This window comes from Argiope bruennichi, chromosome 4 (assembly GCF_947563725.1).
Source record: "Argiope bruennichi chromosome 4, qqArgBrue1.1, whole genome shotgun sequence".
NCBI classification, from domain to species: Eukaryota; Metazoa; Arthropoda; class Arachnida; order Araneae; family Araneidae; genus Argiope; species Argiope bruennichi.
The window spans coordinates 108,690,138-108,716,164 of record NC_079154.1 but is presented as its reverse complement, the minus strand read 5'-3'; the positions used below and the strand labels follow the sequence as shown (position 1 = coordinate 108,716,164).

Sequence of the window (26,027 nt, the reverse complement as noted above, 5' to 3'; positions counted from 1 at the left end):
AATTTAAATACAGTGAATCAGAATTAAAAATTCTTTTATTTTTCATATGCTTAGTGCTGCAGTTTTCTCATTGCAGTCGAATTATATTTCATATTATAAAAATTAAATTAAAAAAGTAAGCTGTAAAAATATATAAAAGTATTACATAAGGATAATATTTTGTTCTGAATATAAGATTAATCTTTTAACGTGAGCTAAGGTATTGCATAAATTATAATATTATGCCAAGAATTTAAGAATTCATACAAAAATATACATGCATATGTATTGTTAACATGTGTAGGAGCATTACATAATGATGATATAAATACACAACTACTTAGTATAATTACTTAGCATAATGCTGAATTTAGAAGATTGTTTATTTAATCTTGCCTCGGATATTTTAAATATAATTTCAGCAAAAGGATTAATTTACACAAGAAAAGAGATTAATTAACTCATTCAGTTATTTCTTTGAAATAGTTCATTGTGAGCTAGTCGTTCTATTTCATGAGTAAATAGTAATCATGTCAACAAATAATTTAAAATTTAATTTCATTATTTTAGGGAATACGTAAAAATAATTTGATACTACAAGTCTTTATTATAAGTGAAATCTGTTAAATGTTTAGGAAATAGATAGCTACTCGTAAGTTAAAAAAAACTATTATATCACTATAAGCATTACGAATTTACTACATTAGAATATTCTTTTAAATTCCTATTGAGCTTCTCTTTGACCCCTTGTTATTTAAAGATTAAATTTTGACGCATTTATTTCACATTTTATAAACGCATCGAAATAGTCCAAGAATAGTTTCTAATATCGGAGAAAAATGTCTCATTTTTGCTTAATGCTTTTGATGCAAAAATACGTAGTTATTTATCTTTGTCGTATCTATATATTTTTTTATCTTATGTGAATATAGTCTACTTTTAATTATAAAAATCTACTATCTTTAATTAAATGCTTGTATCTCACATTTTCCTGATAAATTAGTAATCTAGAAGCAGTGTTACAAACTTTCTTAATGAAATACTACTGATGCAATCTTTGATATTTAATAAATACTTTACTTGTTATTCAATAACGTTGGACATTTCTGGCATTTCATTATCTAAGTTCATTTATTTAATATTCCTCTCACATTTAATGTCGTTTATCCATTAAATGAATATTCATTTTTCCTGGAATATTGGTTGAGAGAATTGAGAGAGATACTAAAAGTAAACAAAATTATAATTCTTTGCCGAGTGAATAATTTTTATCCGTTTAGGTTACCCATACTTTTTTGTTTGTTTCATGAACATGCTTTCTCATCAAAATTAATATAGTCTGCATAATAAATTTAGCATTGTTTTCTGGTAAAAAAAAAATAATAGGAAAGTTCATAAAAAAACTCTATGTAATACTTTCGATATTACACAAAAAAATTTCATCACTCTTGTTTATCATTTTATTGTGGGAATAAAATATTTTCATACTTTTAATAATATAAGAGAACATATAAACAAATGTTAAATATTCTTTTTTGTAATGTGAATTATTCAATATATTTGGTTTTAACTATCAAGATTACACATAGTTATATTGTTGCGGGGGATAAAAAAAAAATTAAACTCACTCGTAGTTTGCTGAACTGAAAATTCATTTTTAACCGTAATTTTTTTCAGATTTTTCTGATATTATTATAAATTATCTTTATATTTATTTTTAAACAAATTATTAAAATATTTCTTTGTTGATGTTTGATGCTTACAAGAGGCTAACGTTTAAAAAGATTTTATGATCCATTTGAATGTATCTCTTGTAATTTAGATAATCAAACCTTTTCTCAATAATGAATCATCTCTTTATTCTCGCAGAATAAAGATCTGATTCATTATTGAAACAGTATTTTTTTTTTACCACAAAAATATTTTTCACATTTTAATGAATTTTGCATTTCCGTCAGACGATTATATCTATCACATCATCGATTAGTTAGAAAAGTTTTCATGTATTTAAATAAGTGAAGATCATAATAAGTCACCTTTTCACATGCTCTTGTGTTGACTAATACCTTTTTAAAATATCTTTCTAGTATCTTTTTATTTTATGAAACCTCTATAACCAACTTTTATCAGTGATCTTTACATGCGCGATTCTCTTAGTAAAGATTTACGTAAGTGATACTGACTCTTAAGTTCTAAAGAAGTGCAGCGATGCATTTACTAGGAATTGTGGCATCAAGAGGCTTATATAATTTTCATTTAAATCTTTATGTAAATGAGGTCAAAAATGGACAATAGTACTGATAATTACCTTTAAGGAAACACTTAATAAATTGAATCGGTATGTATTTATTATTGAAATCAGTTCCAGATGACGTTGTTTAGCATCGTCTTCTATTGATGTAAGCCTTGTTGTACTTGTGTGGCAGGCCGTTGGAAAGCCCCAGAATAGCCTAATAATATACTTCCAAATCAAATTTACTGTACAAAGTGCATATAATTTAAAGTAATTTTTAAGAATAAATGAGTGAAAAGGTAATTTATAAAGTTATAATCGACTGAACCCCGTATACAACAATATTCAAACTTCCGTAAGAAAATTAATTTCCGTAAAATTTTGAACGTAGTAGGACATGCTGACATTATGATTTGTTTGTTTATATAATTATTATTTACTGCTTTCAAAGTGTTTAAAAAACTATATGTCTCCAGAATCAGCTCCAGTTTTTATAACAACTAAGTTACTCTACAAACTATAATATCTTAATTAATTTTTTACTCCATTATTCAACACATATTCGTAAAATAGAGTAAATTTTCTGAATGCAATGAAATATTTTTTTCTGTTATACACTTCCACTTACTTTAAGCGCATCATTTTCTAATTTCAAAGAATTTATTAATGATTACCCAATTATTACGATAATGCTGAAGTCAGAAATAATTAGTGACTCTATTATACACTCTGTCATTGTAGTTTATTCTAATGTTTCTCCTAATTTTAATGCTTTCTCATAAAGTATTAAAGAAATTAAATGTCAGAAATATGCATAAATAGAATTTTAATGAGTAGCAAATGTTATCAAGGTTGTTTCAGCGAGTTATTATTATAGTTTATGATCATGAGCAATAAATATATAGATTTATGATTTTAAATTACATTTCTAATCAAACATAGTTCATTGTGCTGGAAACAATGAAGGGTGTTCTTTATTATTGCTTGATAAGAGGCCATGAAATACACATTTGAGGGTTTAATTTCGTTTATTTTTGCTTTCATTTATTTGTCTGAATTATTTATGATTGCATATGCTCATCTGTTATGATAACTTCTACTCAAAAGTAAATAAATATAGGAATATGTTATTTATTAGTTTTTATTTCTATAAAAAAATGTAAAAATGCATTTTACATTCATAAATAGCAAGGAATGGAAATTTGACTCTAGAAATATAAAATCAATCACGTTGAAAAATTTATTTTTGTAGAAAATTTCTATTCTTTTTTAAACTTTTCTTTATTTATTCCGATTTAATTTAGTATTCACGTTAATTCTTTGGCAAATTAGATTCATTTTTATAATTGCATAATTTGTGTAAATTCCATTTTACACCATTAAATGCTATTTTCTAAAATTCTATGATAAAATTTCCGTAAGGAAATGTGATAAATCAAAATATATAGCTAAATTTTTGATAACATTTTATCTATTTCCACAGTATGTTCTGTGATTTCTGAATTACAAAATAAGGCATGTATATAAATTTAAAAAAATTAGAGTTTGTTTTAATACTTAAAAATACGAAATAAATTGAAATTGTATATTACTTATCAATCGTATCGCAGTATTTGAAACTTAGAAATATGCCTTATTTATTTGTTTAGAGCTAGTTAATATATTTCCTAAGTCATCTGAAAAATATTAACAAATAAATTGCTAAGATAAAATATTTTTAATTTATATTTTTTCGCACAAAAAAGAATATTTTTATTATTTTCATAATTTATTAGGTTTTTAACTGATATATTTTTTATTTCATATTATTTTAGTCCTTTCTATGTTTAAAAATATAATTATTTTTTTAATATTTTTAAAATCATTCAGAACATACTCATATACCTTAAAACACATGCATTCAATAAATATGAATATGTTAAATAAAATCAGACCTTAAACCCTTTGCTTGATTTATTCCAAAACTGTACAAACTTCGAAAATCAAAGATCTTATATTAAATTTCTTTTATAAAGTTTAAAGTGTTTGCTATGTTTGGAAAAAATACATCTGTTGTCAATCAATCTGATGAAGGATTCAATATAAAATATGAATTAACTTTAATATGAATAAATTAAAGTTAATTTTCTGATAAATTTCGTACCAGTACTTGAAAGGCATTTAAGTTTGCAATGATGGATATTGTGCACAATGTGGTAAAAATCTGCAGTATTTGCTTACAAACTTTATGACTAAATTTTGTGTATCTAGTTGGTTAACTATTACACTAACAAATAAAATGCATTATTATAAAAATAGTTCTTTGATTTCAAAGAAATTGCTTTTTATTCTAAAATTACTTCATAATTCTAAAAACATTTCAGATATATCCAAAACTTCAAGCTTAATCAAAATTCTGAGGCAATCAATGGGTGACTATTAATATATTTTGATTGATTACTTCATATAACATCATATAACTAGAAATTATACTCAATTTTCGAATTACCTTTAAAAAAAACATGTCCTTAACACTCAAAGTAAGAAAATATACCTATACATTTTCTAATGCGGTTTAAATAATTTATTTCCGAATATCAAATGTAATAATCCCAAATGTTCTTAGAGATAATTTCATTTTTTTTTCAGAAATAATTATTTTTCTGAACATTAAGAAAGTAGTGCATTCATTAAACAGTATTTTTCAGTAAATATTTAATAGTTAGGCAGTAAATTATTTCGCATTAATATATTTTTTTTTAAAAATTGTACGCGATATTTTTTAAGTCTTTTGGACACCTGCTGTAGATTTATTTAGACTCTTATCGTCAAAATAAACCCCATTTATAAGAAACTTTCTTAATTAAAACTAATGTGGCGTAATTAAAATTTAAATGCATGAGTTGTTCTTTCATGAAACAGGATCAACTGGTTAAATCTTCGGTTCATTTTTCACTAGATTACAGCGAATAGTGTGTCTCCCCGGAGTAAACTTGTTTCATTCCACTGATTTAAATGAGGCGATACTTTTCGAAATTTTCACATGTAGGTTTCCTTAGACCGTCCTATGCATCAATCAGAAAATGTTTTAGTGTGTGATTAAAAATATATGCATGGGTTTTAAAGTTATTTTTTAACATTTCGTAACTATATGCTTACATAATAAGAAGAAATTGCATCTACTTTGAAAATTACTTATGTAGTAAATTCAACACAAAACTGTTAATAATGCCTATTCGCCATTTGAATGCTTTTATCTGAAATTCGTTAATTGATGAATTTAGGCTTTTTTTACTGGTAATATAGTTAGATTTGATATTTTTTCCTATACTTTTCTCGTACTTACCAAATTCTTATTTAGCCAGCAAGCTAATTTATTTAATACATTACAAGGACAGATACCCTTACATTTATAATTATAGAAAATCAACTATCTGGTAGAAAACCTTTAAAGGCGCTATTACATTATACATTAATAAAAATTTAGCACCCACACTAATATAACTATTATATTAATAATAGATTAAGCCTTCATCGCTTAATTTTTTTATTAATGTAAAAATTTCCGATACTACTATCAGTTCCTTAAATTAAATTAATTCGATTGAAATCCATTTCAAAAGGAAAACATAACGGATATGCCTAGATTTATGTGGAACTGGAATAAATCCATTTTTTTGTAATTCTAGATATATAGTTCTTGTATGCCAACAAGTATAACACAAAGCTTACAATCTTTAAATCAATACTCAACCAATAATGGAAAAAAATGGAAAGAATACAGGCAGAAATACAAATCAAAAGAGAAAACAAACAGGAATATACAAAAACCTAAGACTAAGAACTAAAGAAAAACAAAATTACTGTCATGAAAATGGATATATACACACACACACACACACACACACACACACACACACACACACATATATATATATATATTGCGTACATGCATATATATATATATATATGCATGTACACAAATATATGTACATACATATAAACATATATGTACACTGTACACAAACATGCAATCATACATATATATTCATATATTATAAGGGATTTTTCATAGGAATTAAAGAAATTAATTTCATTGCATCTTTCGCAAAACAATCACACGCTCATTGCCATGAATTCTAGTATGACATAAAACAAAAGAAAAGAAATTTGTGCATTCCGGCTTCAAAGAAACCTCAAACCGACTTGTGTTTTAACTATTACTCAATTTGGAGCAATAATCCTATTTAAGGTGTCTGAAGATGAAAGGAAGTTGCTGCAAATTAGGAAATTCGATGAAAGTTCATCGTTATTACAAATCCCAGTGATTGTTTGCTTTATGAAAGTAAATGAGCCTGAAACATATTGTATTCGTCTCCCGGTTGGCCGTTTGTGGTTTCCACCATCTGTAGATTTGCTTGCTTGTAAAAGCGATGAATTAAATCTATAATAACTGAGATAAGTGAAATTCAATATCGAATATTGTAAAAATTGTAGTTATGTGTCTAATGATGGTATAAGTCAGACGACAATTAAGCGCCTAAAATGCGTATTCTATTTTCTGTATTATTATGAAGCGCAAAACGGGGATCTGTGAAACAATTTTACGGAGTGAAGGGGAGGGGGATGAATAACACCATTATTTGAGAGCATGCGAGAAAATATTCCGTTGTTTACATTTAAACAACAACCTAAATATTATAACATGTCTCTTATTTAATACGAGTTCCCTTTTCCAGAAAATCTCTTATTTTAAACTAATGTGATATAATTAAAATTTGAATACAGGAGTGCGTCTTTAATGAAATGGAGCAACTGTTTAAATCCTTTGCTCATTTCTCGCTGGATTAAGAGAGAAACCCTTACAATTTCCGGAAGCACAGCGCAACATTTCTGATTTAGATTTGACGACGGTATTGTTAAAAACATAATGATTGCTTACTTTCTACATCAAGAATCACACATAATAATATAATTATGTATAAAACTTTTGTACAGAAGAGAGAAAAATATTGTGTTTAAACACTACGTCTTTAAATACTAAACTATATGGTAACATAGGAGGTTTGTAGAAATTGTACGAGCACATCAAATGAACTTAAATTGAAAATGATTACTTTACAGAGATATTTTAATTGTTTCATTAAAAATTTCAATTAATTCAATTATATATAGCTATAATTTTGAATTTATATATATATATATATATATATATATATATATATATATATATATATATATATATATATATATATATATATATATATATATATAATATGTCTTTAAAGTAAACAAAGAGAATATATTTGCATCAGTGCTAATCAGACAGATGATAGCTTTAGAAAAAAAATGATTATCACATAGTTACAATCATTTACAAAAAAGTTTTTCGAATTTATGTTATTGATAAAAAAAATGTTGGTGATAATACTGAATTTTTTAATTTTTAAATTAAATAATTTTTATTAATCAAATAGTAAATTAAAGTAATGAATTACCTATTAGTAGATATCCGGTTCATATTATTTTTTTATCAATATATCTGAAAATTATGAAGGACTAATTTAACGGTAAATACAATCCTTTAATTCATTTCAAAACCACAGAAAATATGCATTAAAAATGTATTTTGTAATCATAAGGAGTGTAGAAAAAAATGCGCATGTATATTAGTGGCGACGTTCAAAAATATGTAAAAAATATCATTTCTTTAACATTTTCTCCTTTTTTATAAACATTTCCTAATTTCAGGTTTTTATTTCTTCGCTTAGTAGTTTTTTGAAAAACAAAAAAAAAAAAAAAGCATTAATCATATCGACTCAGCTTAATAACATGCAAACATAAAAAATAATTTCTTTGGGTTTAAATTCAAATTTCCAGGGGATCTTAAAATTGTTATAAAGCGATTTTGAAGATACCCTCAACATAAATGTAATAATTAGGTTTGAATAAAATGTTCAAAAAGCGAAATAAAATCAACATTAAACATTGGGCATTTTTTTTTACCTCCTAAAATATTTTCCAAATAATTTCTGTTCTAGCCTTTTACGTGCATGTACTCTTAAACGTAATCAAATAATTATACCTCAGTGTGGCTTTAATATTTGAAAAATGCCTTTGGGAAATTTGGACAAGTCTTAAATATCACACCATTCCACTACATATTTGTCAAACACACAATCATCGATTCCCAAAAACAAAATGATGATTATAAAAGCTATTTTATTTTAATCCCATTTTTTTTGGAAAAAATTTCGATCTTAAGTATAATTTGGGATTATTTATTGAACTTTTTATGTAATACAAAGAAAATTAAAACAATGAAACTAAAAAAAATCTATAATTGCGTTTTCTTATAATTTAACTAGATAATCGAAAAAAAATATCTCTATGTTTTATTATTTCATAAAAATTTTTAAGGGAGAGATTTTGATTCAGCATCAATGTTAACCTGCCCTTTTATTTTTAGACACTAAAGAATATATAAATTCTTCTTAATTAATAAATAAAAATTATGTTCAATAATAACTGTTATTAAAATAATCACCTAAACATTTTATCACTTTTATTTTTTAATTCTTATTCATAGTTTATATAAAATCGATATTTTAAATGCCTTTATAATGAACAATTATTGTTTTGATTTGAATTAAAATACGTGTTTCAAATATTTAGAATATTTTTAAATAGCATACTGGATTCAAATGTTCCTCAATATTTTTTTATTCTTATCATATTTTCAATCAATATATAATTTTAATAATTTTTCCTTAAATTTGATTACAAACACAAGTGATATAAATTATTAAATGCCTTATTTGTATTTATTGATATTATTAATACCTATAATGTAACAATTTTCACTTCATTATAGATTGCAATTTCTTTCAAAACAAGGTATAAATAAAGACATTGTAATAATCAATAATAAAGTAAATGAATAGAAACATCGTGGAACTTTATTTCCATATTATTTGTAACATGAATCTCCTTTTAATATGCTAGAAAGTTTTTTTTCTACACATTTTCCATATTGCTATTCCTTATGCTAAAGTGTCTCGAAATCCCGTAAGTGGATTCTAAGTGGAATGTAATTACTTACATGGGAGTTACTTCAAAAGCGCAAAGTTGTGGGGCTTCAAAAGAATAATACCTTTACATAATTAAAGAGTAACTCAGGTGCTCTTCTTCTATTCTGTAAATAGAAAATGTTGGATAAATTCTGGAGAGGCAAAAATTACTATTCTTAATCAAATCGCCGTAAAAAAAACTACTTAACTATTGAAATAGCGATGCAAACATTCTTAAAAGCTACATTTATTATTTTATATTTATTCAACATATGCATCGCTTTCAGAAATTCATATTTACTGCCTGTTTTTATAAGAATCTTTATTCTTTGTATTATTTGATGCCTTTATATGAATTGGACATTAACTACCGATTTATTTTAATATTCAAATTTTTTGTGCTTAAGTAATAAGTTATTTCGGTTAAATGCATAATTAGCTATGTGCGAATTGAGATAATTTAAAGTTTAAAGGGGGATTTAAAATATAGAAATAACACGTTTTTTCCATAAAAGAAGCTTGTTCAGATCTAAAAAATAACTAATCCCAGTCTTTAATATCGCCGCGTTGAAAAGAGGCTGTCGACTCTCCATGGCCGAATGGGCATGGCACTGGTTTCATAATTAAGCGATCTTAAATTCGAATCCTGCTAGAGACAATGCAATTCCCAGTTTGTGTAAATATGTAATTCCTTGATTTTATGTTTTCTTTTATTTCATGTTCCAGAAGATTCTGGACCTTTCTTTAGTTTACCAGAAAAGTGTTCTGAACTTTTCTTACTGTCTCCAAAAAAGTATTCTGGAACTTTCCCTGTTAATATAAAAGCAGAAGATCTGCCAATCACTGTGTTCTACTTTGAGTTAATAAATTGGTTTAGCTCTATTACTTGTGTGTGTTCATTGAGTTCCATACTAAAGCACCTACGTGACAATATAAACGATGAAATCGACTGACTGTACTACCTGAGATAATAGAAAATCCATAAATAACGTGAAATTAATCGTATTAGGAGCCTCCATGTTTGGAATCAACATTAACAAAGAACTATACCCCTCATGGAAGATGGGAATGTTGACACCATGAAGAGAAAGACAGTTCGTTTATTTCTACAATAACTACATATTATCGTATCGGTAATCTCTGGAAAGAAAGTGCAATAAATACATTCAACAATTTAACTATAATCATATTTTTTATGACTATATAATTAATGTAATATGGACAATAATATATTTTATTTACATTTCAGGGCAAATGATATTTCCATCTTCATGTTATAAAAATATATGAGTTCTTTGTAGAATTTTAAATAATTAGAGTTTACAATTTTTCACTTTGGGAATTCACAAACTGATCAGAAAGTAAGATTCAAAAGCCATTCAAAAAATCGTTTGCACTTAAAGTTTCATTTTTTACTTTAACACATGCGAGAATACAGAAAGTAAAGCAATCCTCAAAAAATTCGAACTTGAGATTTTGACGAATCTCCACGTTTTAGACATTCCTGATTTCAAGAAACACATATTTGGAAAATGTCTGTCTGTCTAACAAGGGAAACTGAAAAATGTTTTATCTAGACAGATGAAATTTGGTATACGGTTCGTTATGACATATTTGTAGTTTTTTTTTTAAAAAAATCAAATTTTGAGCAGAATCCTCTCGGAGAAATTCTGTCTCTCCGGATATTTGAATCTAATTTTAAACGATAACTATAAAATGAATAGAGCTAGGTAGATAAAACACGTTACATAGAATCAACTTATATAGTCTAGACATTTTCAAATTCTGAGCCAAATATCCAATAACAGATTGACCATCTGTCGGTCTGTGCTTTTGGTAACATATACCCTCAACCCTCAAAGTCGGAATGCCTTAATTGTATAAAAATTTGTAAGTGATTTTGTGACTAGAAGTGTAGTTTTGTACCAAATTTTTATTTTAATCGGATAGAAAACATGTGCATGAAACACTTTCAAGCGTCTTTTAAATTAAATATTAACCTCATGCCAAGTTAATCACCAAAAAAATTGCCAAGGATCATTCAATAGATTCAGTAAAAAATGCTAAATGCACGACGAAGTTTAATACTTATATTTATAATTTGGCAATGTCGGTGCCCTGGCATAGGGGAAGCGCGTCTTCCTCGTTATTTGGGCGTCCTGGGTTCGTACCGGTTTGGGCATGGTGGTTGTTATTGTTCTATCTGTGAGATGTGGGAATGTGCCCTCCTGTAAAAAGGGGTTTTTGCAAACGAATGAGTAATGCGTGAATAGCAAAGTCGTACTCTTGTTCTTAGTTGGTGCTACTAAAAAAATAAGAGACACTCCCCCACCGGCTTAAAACCGCTGTCTTCTTAACAGCAGGCTTGTCCATGGCAAGGGTCATAAGAAGCAACAAAAATTTGGCAATTCCATACATGGCGTTTTCTGGAATAACACATTTATTAGAGAGATGCGAGATGATTTTGGGTGATATCCCTCAAACTGGTTATTATTTATAGTTCAAACATTAAGAAAAATGTTTGTGCAAAAAATCATTAAAATTCTTATATTTTTATTGAAAGCTACATCATATATCCACAGTTAACTGCATTTGTTTCAAATATTGAATGTGGATTTGCATTACAACAAGTTTTCCATTTTAAAACTTTCTTACTAATTATTGATTCAGTATTCATTTCCAGTAAAAATAATTTGTCAGTGAATCAAAGAAAACACGTATCTTATTTATTGGTTAGAACTACTTTTAATGTGAAACAATCACTAAAATTTGAAGAAAATGAAAGTGGAGCATCTGCTCTTCAATGAACAGTTTTTTATAGAAAAGAAGCAAATTGATATGAAAATAACATTGAAATCATTTGAAAACGAATATGATTGAAGTTATTGTATTCTTCAACTAATAAGAATGATTCCAAAAGTGCTCCCTAATCCTGAAAATAGCTTTTAAATAGACTATAATTAGTAACTCTCTGCCGAAAAACAAAATTGGGAAAACTTCAAAAGAATAGTTGCATGTACGTAATTAGAAAGACGCTTAATCAGGTACCAATAATCAGGCCATCCATCCAATAACAGTGGGAAATGTTCAATTAAATCTGGAGGAAGATGGGAATTACGAATCGCAATTAGTGCGATAAAAAATCCTGAAAAGTAGCTTAACATTCCTACTCTTTTAGTTAGAATAGCTTTGAAAAGTCTTTTAAAAGCTGTGTTTATTTGGAATTCTTAGGCTGTGAATCAGCTGAATATATCAGGACCAGCTATGCATATATATTTTTCATGAAAAGTGTGTGCATATATAATTCTTAATTTAAATATATTATAAAAATGTCTCAATATATAGATTTTAAGCATCGTATTCAATGATTTTTTATAATCAATGTGCAATTACAATTCCCCGGAAAAACTAATTCATTTGTATATTTTAAATAAATCTTTTCTTTCCGCTTCTCTTTCCAAAAATGTAAAGCTGATATATATATGGTAGTTTTGTAAGGAAATAACAGATTTAACTAAAATAAGTAAACTACAAAAACGAAGAGAATTGAAGTGGAAGAAAAGGCAACATGTATTCTTCTTTTAGAGCATTCATATTTCCGGAAATATACATTTTTTTCTTTTTTTTGCCTTTGCATATTGTCACTTCGAGAATAAAATTTTCGCTGTCATGCTTTTTGGAATATACAGACGTATTCGCTAAATAATTATTTTTATCAATGGAATTAAATTTTAATGAAAGGATTCGCTGCTATTGACGAGGAAATTCTTTGAGACCTGCTGTTTACATTGCAAATGTGTTCTGCTAATTAATCAGCGAATTGTTTTCATTGCTTTTTATTTTTAAATTATTAATTTATAAATGCTTATATGCAACTAATCTAATTCTAAAATGTTTCAGACCTTTATAAAATGCCCCCGCATTTTCGCAGACAACAACTTTTTTTTTCACCTAAAGCAGCATCATGCCGACACATGCATTTTATCCAAGAGGAAAAATAAACAATTCCTTTGGGAGAAAAAGGCATACGATTGAATTTATAATGAACAATTGCAAATGCAGAATCTCTGTATCAGTCTTTAAATGCGTAGGTGTATTTATTTTCTTTCGTTACGACTTTATATAAATTCTTCACAAAGTGCACTTTAACCTTTTCCGTAGCTGTATATAATCTGATTTAACAGTAGATGATAGAGATGATTAATATATTTTATATAAACAAAATTCTTTTTATGTATTTTTTATATTATTATAAATGCTACTACCAATTAGTGCTAATTATTATAATATGAAATTGAATTTTAATGTTGAATTTGAGTAGAGCGAAATACGATACAAATTTATTTAAGTTATTAGCTTTATTTGTTTAATGAACATAGAAATATATTTTCTGGACGCCAAAATCAAGCTAATACATTCAATTTAATTGATCTTATAGATTTTTATGATGAGTAAAGATGCAGTATAAGCAGAAGAGAATAATTTCCAGACATTGAGATAATTAGTACTGATTTAATCTAATGTCTGTTGTAAAATTATTTTTGGAGAAAATATCGAATTTACTTTTCAGTGAATATTTTAATTCTTAAATAGTTTTTTTTCATAAAATTGCTTTAATTTTGTTTCTGTGGTTATTTTGAATTTGCATTAATTTTCATATATGCAAAATTTGCGTTTTTATGTTATTTTATATCTTTAAATAATATCTTATCAAATTCTCAATTGCGGAAACATCGTTTTATAATAAAAACTTTTAAATCAAACTCTAATACATAATTTTTGTTTAGATTTTGTCTAATGAATTCTTGATATGCTCTACAGCTCTTATTTTACAAAACAAGCAGCTGGTATAATTCGAAAAAAAAAATACTATATATATATATATATATATATATATATATATATATATATATATATATATATACAGAGAGTGACAGAGATGAAAAAAATCCCAATCTAAACCTTTTGTAACAAATCATTGAAAAATGAGTTTTGAATGAAATAAATATATTGTGTGCAATACATGAGATAGCTTTTTGTTGATTTATTTATTAATTAGAAAAGTATATTTTGGATTTACATAAATAGCTACAGAATGAAACGTTTTTAATATTTATTTTTTGAAATTTTCTTATAATGGAATAATTTGATAAATATTTTTTCTTTTAAATTGAAAGAAAAATATATCATCTAGATTATTTAGTGAGGAATATATTGCCAGCATTAAGTATATATAAAATTTATATATTCATAATTAAAATAGGGTGATACACATTATGAACATAGTTACAATAAATTGGATTTCTTTCAAACTTTAAAATAATATATCAAAACACGTGTATATATTTTCATCAATACAAAAGCATTATTGCTAGGGAAAGTTCTGATTAAAAATGAACATTTCAACCAAAAATTAAGTAATTTTTTTTCAATCTCAGTAATTACTTATAGCCCAGTAATTACTTTCATAAAGTTTGGGAAAAAATTTCCTGCATTCTTTTATTAATATAAGATCTTAAAAATATGATAAACAATCGATTACAAAGATTCATTCGTTCCTATAATATTCATGGGAACTCTTCAATGCCGCGCAAGAAATTGCTAGCAAAAAAAAAAACTTACTCTAGCAATACCAGTTTTGTATAGCAATTTCTCATGCATGGAAGCGGAGATAAAGAAGACGCATGTTTGAGACAGGTTGTGAGCATCCATTACTCCGACGATGAAAAGTTGCTCAATACCGTAAACCTAGAGTTTTATTAAAGAAACATGAATGCACTGGAACGATAAGGGCAGAGGGCGTAGGTCTGTAAATGAATAATAAAGGCCCTTTGAAAAAAAAGATATTTACCACAAAAGCTTAATCTGTAATTGGATTTTATCTTTTCTGCCTCATGGATATCTTTTATGTGGTTATTTTAAGGATAAAACAAGAGTGTATACATATTTAATTTAATTTTTAGAATGTGGGAGGATTATATTGTTCTCCCATGAATTATATGTTAATAAATTAAATAATTATATTCATTTCATAATTAACTCTTCAAACATAATTTGCAATATCTCAAAGAATATATTGATAAAAATTGTAGGTTCTTTATTTTATAAACAGGATTTTTTATTCTGTTTTCAATAAACATATCCTATAATTAATATTTTATTTTAATTATGTACTATTATAAATCATTATTTTAATAATATTTTATTTTTATAAGTAGTAATAAAAATTATGCATTTAAGTTGGGATATGCATTTAAAGACCCGGAATGTTATGACTGGCTAAAAAAATGTATTTGCAATTATTTCTAAGATGTCTTTAAACTAGTAATTTGTTAATAAACTAGTAATTTGTTACAAAATGAAATACACATTATTTAAAAGCAATATCTTGCAGTATACAACTATTTACTGATAGCAGTTAATGTAATGCAAAGTTAAGTAATTTATTAACTGGAATATATAAGTTAAGCATATAAGGTTAGCAACTAATTCTTAATAAGATTAAGTAATTTTGTATTTTTTTAAAAATGTTTTTGTATTAATTATTTACATAAAATATATTTCTTGGGAATGAATATAGTTTTTAAGTTATTTTGTAATTTTCATTTATAAAACAAAACGTTGATTTTCAATAAGATTTCTGAGTTTATCAATGTGACTAATATATGATTACATGCATATAATATTCATATATTTGATTTGATACTAAAAAATCTATATATGTGGAAGAGGATAGTTTTTTTTTTGTAAGAACAGAGGATAGTATACTATGATTCATATGAATTATATGTAGATGGAATCGTTTAATTATGAATTAAAAATAGTTTTCGTATTAATAATGTTCTTCTCATTTCTTATTCTGTAGAGTGATATGTATAAGAAGTCATTTTTTTCTTAAATTGCTCAACATCTGTAAAACCAATGCATATCGTCGTTCAGATGGTGACATGCAAAATTTTGATTCAAGTAAAGAGAGTTTCTGTATTAAGATTCATATTTGTAGTATCGTATATTTATATTATTAGATGGATGCAATGTTCTTCAAAGCAACATAAACAGAAGAGAAACGGCAGATGCATATGTTTTTCTGATTATTGGTTCTACATTGTTGACCAATAGACCAATAGTAATTTCAATAGTTCGCCGCTAATGGAACGCCTTCGTTTTGGAACCATCATAACAGTCTAACAAATAAACATTTTTAATCTGAACAACCAATTCCAATTTTTTTTATCCCAACTTTATAAAGTCAATGTCGATTACAATTGCTTAACTCTACATTGTAATGAGATCGGGCGATGAGCAGTAAACTTAAAATAAGATTATTGATCTACCCTGACAATTATTTCAAAGTTTCAAACAGCTTTTTCAACAGTTTAATTTTCATCATATGGAGAGGGATAGAACCTGACAAATATCGCCCTTAAGACAGCCACAGAGCCTGATAAATATTATCCTTAAGACAGCCACAGATAGGAGTAGAGCCCTTAAGACAGCCTTAGCATATAATGCAAAGGAGTCCAAAATTAATGCAAATTTAGAAGTTGCATGTATTTCTATGCATTGTTGTCATTTTTATTCAGCAAAAATGATACTACTCTGTAAGATATCCCTATGAAATATTTTCAACAATTTAAATTCGCATTGAAATTCATATTTTTCTTGGGAATTTATAATTTTTACTTGTAAAGAACTGATTGAAGACAATGAATTTATAAACAAATGAACTTTCACATACTTCACATGGGTACTTTTAAAGGGCAATTATTTATTCATTCTTGGAGGAATTTTTATTCTCAAAAACCATAAAACCTTTTTAATAATAGATAGTTTTTAGAAGCTTTCTGTTGTATTGCTTAATTTCTTAATATGTGTTGTTGTTCAGCTTGTATTTCACACACTGAAAAAATTTCGAAATTTAATTAAAAAATTCTTTTTTTTAAATGTGATCAAAAAAAAGTTAAATCTATTATAATGAATTTTTTCCGAATTATCTTCAAGCAAAAGATAAAAGGAGTTTCTCATATCATTCTGGACATTCCTTGTCAAGAATAGGAGAAAAAAATAGTACTTTTTTTTTCTTTTAAAAAATTTCGTTCTTTTCAAGAAGTTATTACTTTATTCTGCAGTTGTGCAAGGTATTGTTTAGTTGGTCATTTTTTTCGCTTTCATTCCTCTGGAGAGTTTTATTAAAACTACCACGCATGAATTAAAAGCAAAAATACATATTCATGTGTCGAAATATACTAACAAGAGCTTTTCTACTTTTGTATGTAAAAAACTTTAAAAATGCGAACAAAACTTAAAACTTTTTATTTTATATTTTAAGATTTTTTTATGTGACTGTTTTCTAGGAATACTAAAGCATCCGTAAATGTTAGGGTATAATAAAGTTTGATTTTGTACCTTTAGTAATTAATTTTAATAAAGATTTGAACTCATCACCTTCTTTAATTAAAAGAAATACATGAGGGACTTCTTGCGAAATTGAAAATATATTTTCTTCTTAACAAAGCATTTGTTAATTTTTTCCTAAAAAAGTGCACAAAATTTATTAAATTTTATTAATTTTACTATCGAAAATATAATAAATAAAATGTGTAAGCAATTATGAGTAACAGTATTAATTAAATAAATGCGTAAATAATAAATAAAAATTATTATCGAGTACATTTTTAAATTTCACAATTCTATATATTTTTTTAAGTATTTCCTCATAAAATGCTATTTTTTTACTATTGCTCATTATTTTTGGGACAAAGACAGTAGATAGTTTTGTAGATATTCCCGTTTTTCTCAACTATATATGTTGATATCTATTATTTTTTACAGATGTGGTCTAAAAAATACGCCAACATTTAATTAAAGAAAGTTTTTCCTCTTTGAAGACGACCAAGCAAGAAGCATTGTAATGAATTTTCTTCAATTTATCAGAATAAAAATAGAGAATAAAAGAATAGTCTCATAATGCTTTGGGCATATTAAGAATGCAGGGAGGAAAGTTCTTATGACTTTGGCCTTTAATACTTTCTTTCAGAGTGCTATTAATTTCTTCTAACGAATATGTGCATTCTTTTTGTGGGCCAGTTTTATCTAACCGTTCTTTAGAAGTTTAAAGAATAATTAAACTCAATCCATCAAGTATGATTTAAAAGAAAAGGATACTTCTTCAAAAGATCAGATAATTAGGATAAGAAAGTTTTGTCCATTTTTATGTGCAGAATATTTAAAGCTATTTTTGCGTTTATTGTTTCTTTTATAAAAGAAAAAGGGTGGGCTTTTGGAACCTTCTCTTAGGTTTGGAGTTTTATTCTGAGATAATCAGATCAGATGATCCGTTTTCTGTATATTCAGGTTCTATATTTATTTATTTTTTGTTTGTTTTATAAATATTTCAATATTTTCTTTCACATAAGTTATGTGTTGGTATGTAAATGCATAACTAATATTTTTACACTAAATTGGATCAGTTTATTACAAGATTTTTGAAAGTTCAGATCTATCCCGTATTTAACACACATCGAATGCAGATAATTAGTTTTATGTAAATTCTATTTTGCAAATTTCTCCCCAAAAAATATTTATTAAATTTGTTGGAAGGAATGAATCATTCCATTAAAATGTGGGCATTATTTCTTTGTATTCTATTTATTAAGAACTGTAGCGTACCGTTATTTATATAGTACTCTCATTTCTCTCATCACTAACATTCTTATATTCTTTTCCTCTACCGTATTTCATCCCGTAAAAAAAGGACTAGAAATTCCGTTTTGTTGGTTGGTTCTCGCTTCCTTGTGAGTCAAGAAATGTTTTGAGGCTTACTTCATCTATATAGATGACGGGGGATATCTCCTTCGAAAGAGATAGTAATGTGACCAATAATGGTTATTATAACTCAATCTAACTTCCTCCAGAATGTTAGCTTTACTCCGAATGCTTTGGCTGAGTTAGGATAGCAATTTAGAAATTAAAGTTATACGACATTTTATCGTTACAGTGATAAAGAACATCATTAATATGACAAAAACTTGAATTATACATGTTATGGATGCTGAAAATGACTAGAGTTTCCACAGAATAGAAATCATCATCAAGGAGCGCGTGAACTGTGATAATATTATCATAAATTTGGAATTGTTCGCAATTAATGAATTAATAGAAAAATTATGTGGTGCTAACTTAAATGATGTTAAATCAGAACGTGCTAGTTTCAGATATCACTAGCACGTTCAGATGTTAAAAGAACAATATACTGCACTAAATCTTCTTATTTATTTTGCTTGTAAAACCATTGGGAAAAAACATTCAATGAATTCAATCAGTTCCTAATGCTATATTTATTTCACACAATCAGTATGCCTATAGAAAATTAAGAATTTTTTTTTGTTAAACATCTATGCCCGTGCATATAAACTGCGCAAAAATCTAACACTGAAAAAAAATACAATTTAAATTAAAGGTATGTTTTTTTCCATTTTTTATGAAAATTGTAAGTAAAAATTTTTGTATATAATATTAAGTTAATAATTTCTTTAAATTTATAGTTGCATTAAATATAATTAATTTGAATTCATTTACATCAATAGCATCAAATTCGTAAATTATAAGTCGTTTTACGTCTGTTTTATTGAATTTTATTGAATTATGGGAAGAATTATAAAAAAAGAAAATAAAGTATTTTTTTTATTCTTGGCAGCCAGATTGTATTCACATAATTATTTTTAAAAAAATCGCTTGCCATTCTTTATTCATATTAGCATGTTTCTCAAATTGATCGACAGAGAATTACGCTCTTGGAACGAAAATGACCTGGAGTGGTAGCAATAACCGGTACTTTATAAAGTTTAATATATATACAAAAATTAAATTATTAATAAAGGAAAATTACAACAATGACGCGTGTTTAAAAATTATTCTGAATCAAAACATTGTCATTTGTAAAATCCATAAATGAACTTTAACTTCCATAAATAAACATTTATAATTCCTCAACTTATTAATATTCTAAGTTTTTGAAAAGAAATTTATTCGTTCTGTTTAATTCAATGAAGGAACATTTTTGTCACTTGAATTTCGACTAAGTCGGAAACTTTTCTTATTTTCCTTATTTATTTTTTCCCCTTTTTTTTCACTCCGAGTCATTTTCAAAAAAATGGAATTTTTATGAAAATACTGGTGATAAAACTCACAGCCTTGTCCTATTTTTAATTCAATCAAAATAATCTATCTTTCTAATAACTAGTAACTAATAAATTTCTAATAACTAATATTTCAACAGAAATCACATGATTGTTTTTATCATTTTCTCTCATATATATATATATATTTGATTCATATAGTGCCGAAATTACAAATGAATAAACTTTTCTCATTTCGCAGTACCGACTATTTATTTCTATGTTCCTGATAAGAAACATTTTATACCATTGATCTTATTACTTCTAATGATGCTTTTTAGTGCTGAAATAATAATGATACGTCTATAAAAAATAACTTTTTTTTAAATACAATATTTTTAAAATTTTCAGGAATATTAAATTTCATTAACGTTTTATATGCAGATTTTTTCACTGAAATTAAGTTAATTCATAAGCTTGTTCATAAACATTTTGTATGAAAGTTAAAGTGCTTCTTTATTCGCTTGTTGCTTTACATAATGTACTAACGTGTATTTTTTGCCTCTCTCCCTCTCTTTTTTTCTTTCTCTCTCTCTCTCTCTCTCTTTTTTTTCCTTTTTGTACTAGCAAAAATCTGAAAAATTCCAAAATTTCATTAAAAAAGGCAACTTTTTAAAAAAAATGTCTAAAAATAGTTAAAAGTATTATAATGAATTTACTCCAGGTTATAAAAAGGGAAATAGAAGAAAGAATTTTTTATAAGTATTTGGGCTTGTTGCGGAAACATGGAAAAGAAAGACACTTTTTAGGTTTTCAGTCACCTAAACAATTCTCTCTTTTCATCGTATTATTATTATTTTTTCTTAAAGTTAATTGCCTGTGTTTAAATTTTTTGTGGCAAAGAATTTTTTTCTTTGATTTTTTTAAATAAGTTCTTCGAAGAATTATAATTAAAACATCGTTCATGAAGCAATAAGAGAAATTATATATTCATATTTTAATTTTTTGGTATAATCTTTTATTAACATTACCTGCTTTAATTAATATTTAATTTCAAATTCTAGATAAAGGTTTTTAAAAACAGCAAATGTTATCTACGTAAAGATTAGAAAAAAATAGTAAAACATAAAGTTTCTCATTTTTTTATTATGATTTATTTATTTATTGTTATTCCACAAAAGCCTTTTTTAAACCAATTAAATTTTCCTTTTTTTACAAATTTTGTTACACATTCTATTTCTCTATCTCTATTAATGATAAAAACTAATATGTATATAATTTATAAACGGATATGTGTTTAATATCTATGTGCGTATTGGCGCTTTACATTCCTAACAATTTGACCTTATCAATTTTGGCACATATATATCTTAGGGGTTGAAATGCGCAACTCGGGGCAATATGCTTTAAATTATAATTAAAATTTTAAATAATTAAAAGTTTCGAAAATATTATTATACAAAAAAGCATTGTATTCTGCTTTAAATTTTAAAATATTTTCAGTTTAATAATTTTGCAAACTCTTTCTTGAATGTTGGCAATGTTTTAATAAAATTGGCTAATTTCCAAAGTAATAAATTACATTGTTGACCTAAATTCAATAGGTTTTCATTGTTTCATCCAATAATCCTGACTCTCGGAAAGCATAACAGTGAGCGGATAAAGACCGACAGGTATTGAAGTGGATTGTAATGTCTAAAAAGAACATAATGGCATCCAAATTGACACCAGAGCGTAATCAAAATTTTCCAATATCAATAATTATAGTGAGGGGGCATCCAATATCAATAGTGAGGGGACATCTTCATAAACAGAATCCGTATGGCAAAGAAGAATTCCCAAGTATCTGTATTTTCTCGTAATTATAGACACCAGGGATTTTTTTTCTTACTCTATTTTGCTCAATGTAGGAAATAATTAAACCCAGTGATTTTACTTATATGCAAAAGTGCCGAAAATACTCGTATATATGAAAAATTATATCTATTCATACTGTAGAGTCAGCATCCAATATTTTATAAATTGAAGTGCATAAAACTAAAGGCTGAACCGTTACCGTTATATACCGTTAAGGCTAAGTGGTAGATGCTCTAAGAATTACAATGTAGCCTAGTTTGTATTAAGGTGTCTTGCTTCATAGTTAGCAACCAATCTGTGTATCGAAATTTTTACTTTTGATAATGAAAACTTTAAAGTTCATTTAATAATAATCTTATTATTAAATGCATCGGAATAAATAGATATTTTCTTAGTTGCTTTAATTAATTTTTGTGTTATTTTTTATCTATTCATGTATTTGAATTTAATGTTTAAAAAAAACTGAATAATAACAAATTATTTTTCTTTTCCAGGAATAACCAAGCATCAATCTGCTGAAGATTCTGCTGACTCACTGGAAATGTCTGCATAAATTCAGAGATGGGAGTTTTGAAAGCATAGTAGCATGGAAATATTGGAACAAAAAAATAAAACAACCTCAAAATGTGCATTTTTTTTATTTCTGACTGTCTGTAGAGTATGGGATTGCATAAAACTTTTAAATGGAAACCTCGATTCTTTCTTCTGAGAGCTCTCTCAAGTAAAAACAGTAATACAATTCCGTTTTAAGACACACAATTTGAAAAAAGCAATATCATATTGAAAGAGAACCGAAAAATTAAAGTCCAGCTTTAGACTATGGCATCTATAGTTATTCAATTTATAATAGAGTTTTCAACCTTTGTTTCTTAATAACTTGCTTTATAATTTGCCTTTTATCATGAAGCAAATGCCAATTCATTTAAAATACTCTGATGTCTACTAGAATATTTTAAACATATTGCAAAACGCCTATAATTAGTGCTATATTCGCAAATTAGTGTTGACATAGACGCTATTGCTGATAAATCCTTTATTTTAAAGAGGAAAATGATTACTGGCGATATAATTTATAAACGAAAAAGAATGATATCAGAACTATAAGCATTACTGACAAATTGTGTTTGACTTCAATTTATAGTATACATAATTTGCGTTACAAAAGTTTAAAAAACTTATTGTTTCTTTTTTTTAATATAGCTATAATATCTATAAGAAGCGATTACAAACAGAAATAATTTAAACATCGGAATTTGCTTAGTACGATGTTTTCTTCTTTTATCTTGACTAAGAATACCAACATTTCAATTATGTGACAAACTTAGATTCTGAAATGTTCTTAAACTTTCACATATCAGGCGCTCTTTATGCAAGACTCTGATACTATTATGAATTTATATATGATTATATTACTCAAAATTCATGAGAAACAAATTGTCAATAGTACTAGTTGCAGTATACTTTAAAATATTGTATTCAGAAGTTGCAGTGCAGCTCTTTTGTTGCAATAGACATATTTAAAAAAGAATGTCTATCATATTAATCTGAGCTTAATACTTCTTTCAAAAATGTGAATAATATAAAAAAAAGAATTTGAGAAACAAATATGCTATCAGCGAAGTATTTCATTAATGATGTTAGGGAATTTCAAATCAATATAGATAATTTTTTGAACGAAATGCTAATTCAAAAGTGATTGTTTTGTATTATATTCATTATCGTCAATATATTTGTGAAAACATATTGAGCCATTTATTTTTATCAAAAATAATAAGAGAAAATGGAATGAACAGAACTTTAAGCAAAAGTCAGATGACTGATAATCATTCCATTGACTCCAGTGCTGATCAATAAAACACAAAATATCGTTAAAATGATACATGAAGAAGTTATACAGTAGTATATTCCAAAAGTGAACATTTGAAGAAGCCGCTTGGAAACCTATTTTGTTCTTCAAAATGTTGGAAGAGACTGAACTGTCGGTTAAAAGCACCAACAACGTCACAACCGAGAGGAATGCTTTTGAGGATATAGGTTCTTTCGAAGAACTTGATTGCCTCTCTCAGTTTCTGACCGACCCTTATCCGGGTAATGGCAAAGGTAAGTCTTTCTACTTCAGCTTTACTACTTCGGTATCATACAATGTAAAAATGCATCTTGTCCTATTTTTAAATAATAACATAAAATTTTTGGAAATAAAACTGTATAAAGAAATGTGCATTTTTTAAAGGCAGAATATAGAAATGACGTCATAAAAAACATTTTTACGAAGATCATTTTCCAATATAAAAAAGGGAAAAAAATCTCATTGAACATGCTTTATTGGCATCTTTACGTAGTACGCCTGATATTAATCCTTTATAGGGCGTAAATCCTTTTTTGGGCATCGACAAATAACATTTTTTAAAGTTATATCATGATAAACTAATAATCTAAATATTTAAACATTAGAATTTTGCTGTTTATTTAATAAAATAAGAGAGTACTAAGCATTAAAAATATCATATAATGTCCTCTGCTAATATAATTGTCACTTAATTCTAGGTAATTTGGAACAACTTCATTAATTTTTTTAGTTAGAAATTGCTCGGAATTCAAATTTAGTATTGCCTTATATTAAAGTTTGAAGTTTATTTTGTATTTGGTAAAACGAGGTGGATAGCTACGTTGCATAAATATAAAACTGCTGCAATCTGATGCAATTTTTATTAATTATTAACCAAGTTTAACATTAATAAATAAACTAAAAATGTCATAAATTACAGTATTCAAATATTGAGCACCCCAAAAGTGAAGTCAAAATATCCATAAAATGTTTAACAGGGAGTTTTTGAATTTTAATAAACTCCATCTGCATCAACAGCTTTTGTTCATTTTCAAAAATGAATCTTGAATTTAAATAAAACAAATTCAGTAACGAATACTGATAATTAAATATAAGAGTATCATAGATATATGTAGCGCAGTGTTTTATTTTTGAAAAAATTCTGGGAGTTAAAACTTAATGACAGACGTTGGAATTTGATATCTTTACGAAATTCCTCGCATCATGAATGGCCAGTGGTAAGTATATTTACCATTTTTGATTCTAAATGATATTTAACTATATAATTAATGTAGTTCTGAGCTATTTAAGTAGCCCAACGAATTTTAAGCATCTGACTATTCTATTTATCATTTTAAAATATTTTTGAACCCTCAGAAAAAATCTTTTGTATGTGATAAATATATATACCAGAGAACTGTAAAAGAATAAATATTACTCAAAATGACTGCGCATTATTTATTGGTATCAATAAAAATATTCCGGTAATTATTTTTTTGTAATTTTTAAGTAATCCAGCGGCAATTTCAAAATTTTATCCAAACGAACAGTTTTCAAACACCTAGGAATTCTAAACATGTCCCTTCTTTCTTGTCAAAATGATTCTCATGCTGTATTTTCACCAATTTGTGCATTACCTTCCTTCTTTTATTATTTCACTTGATGATATTATACCTTGCATATAAAAAAACTACGCGTATTAAAGTTTTAATGAAATATATTACTTATAAATAAGTCTTGATGGGCAGGTAAAATTTAAACTAATCGGGAATGTAAATTTTTTTTAAAGAAATATGAAAAAAAGTTTGCGTGTTAAAAATGATAATTGTAAATGAAGTTGTATTTCATGTAATTTAATAACACGACGAAGGAAAAAAGAGATTTTCTTTTTGCTTTTTCATAATGATGAATTTGAAGGCAAAATTTGACATATACCTGGAATTTAAGGAATCTAACTCATTGAAACT

General features: G+C 26.4%; 1 protein-coding gene across 3 annotated transcripts in view; it reads left to right on the top strand.

Annotated features, from left to right (window-relative positions):
* The window catches only part of LOC129966168 (diuretic hormone receptor-like), a 241,225-nt gene that overhangs the window by 107,767 nt on the left and 107,431 nt on the right, over positions 1–26,027 (top strand). For 2 of the 3 annotated variants that reach the window (XM_056080562.1, XM_056080563.1), the window contains exon 2: positions 22,730–24,335. In XM_056080562.1, coding sequence (XP_055936537.1) covers positions 24,194–24,335 — 142 coding nt within the window. In that variant the 5' untranslated portion in view covers positions 22,730–24,193. Of the gene's footprint in view, positions 1–18,109; positions 18,170–22,729; positions 24,336–26,027 lie in introns of those variants that run through there. The other variant, XM_056080564.1, reaches the window with a different exon arrangement.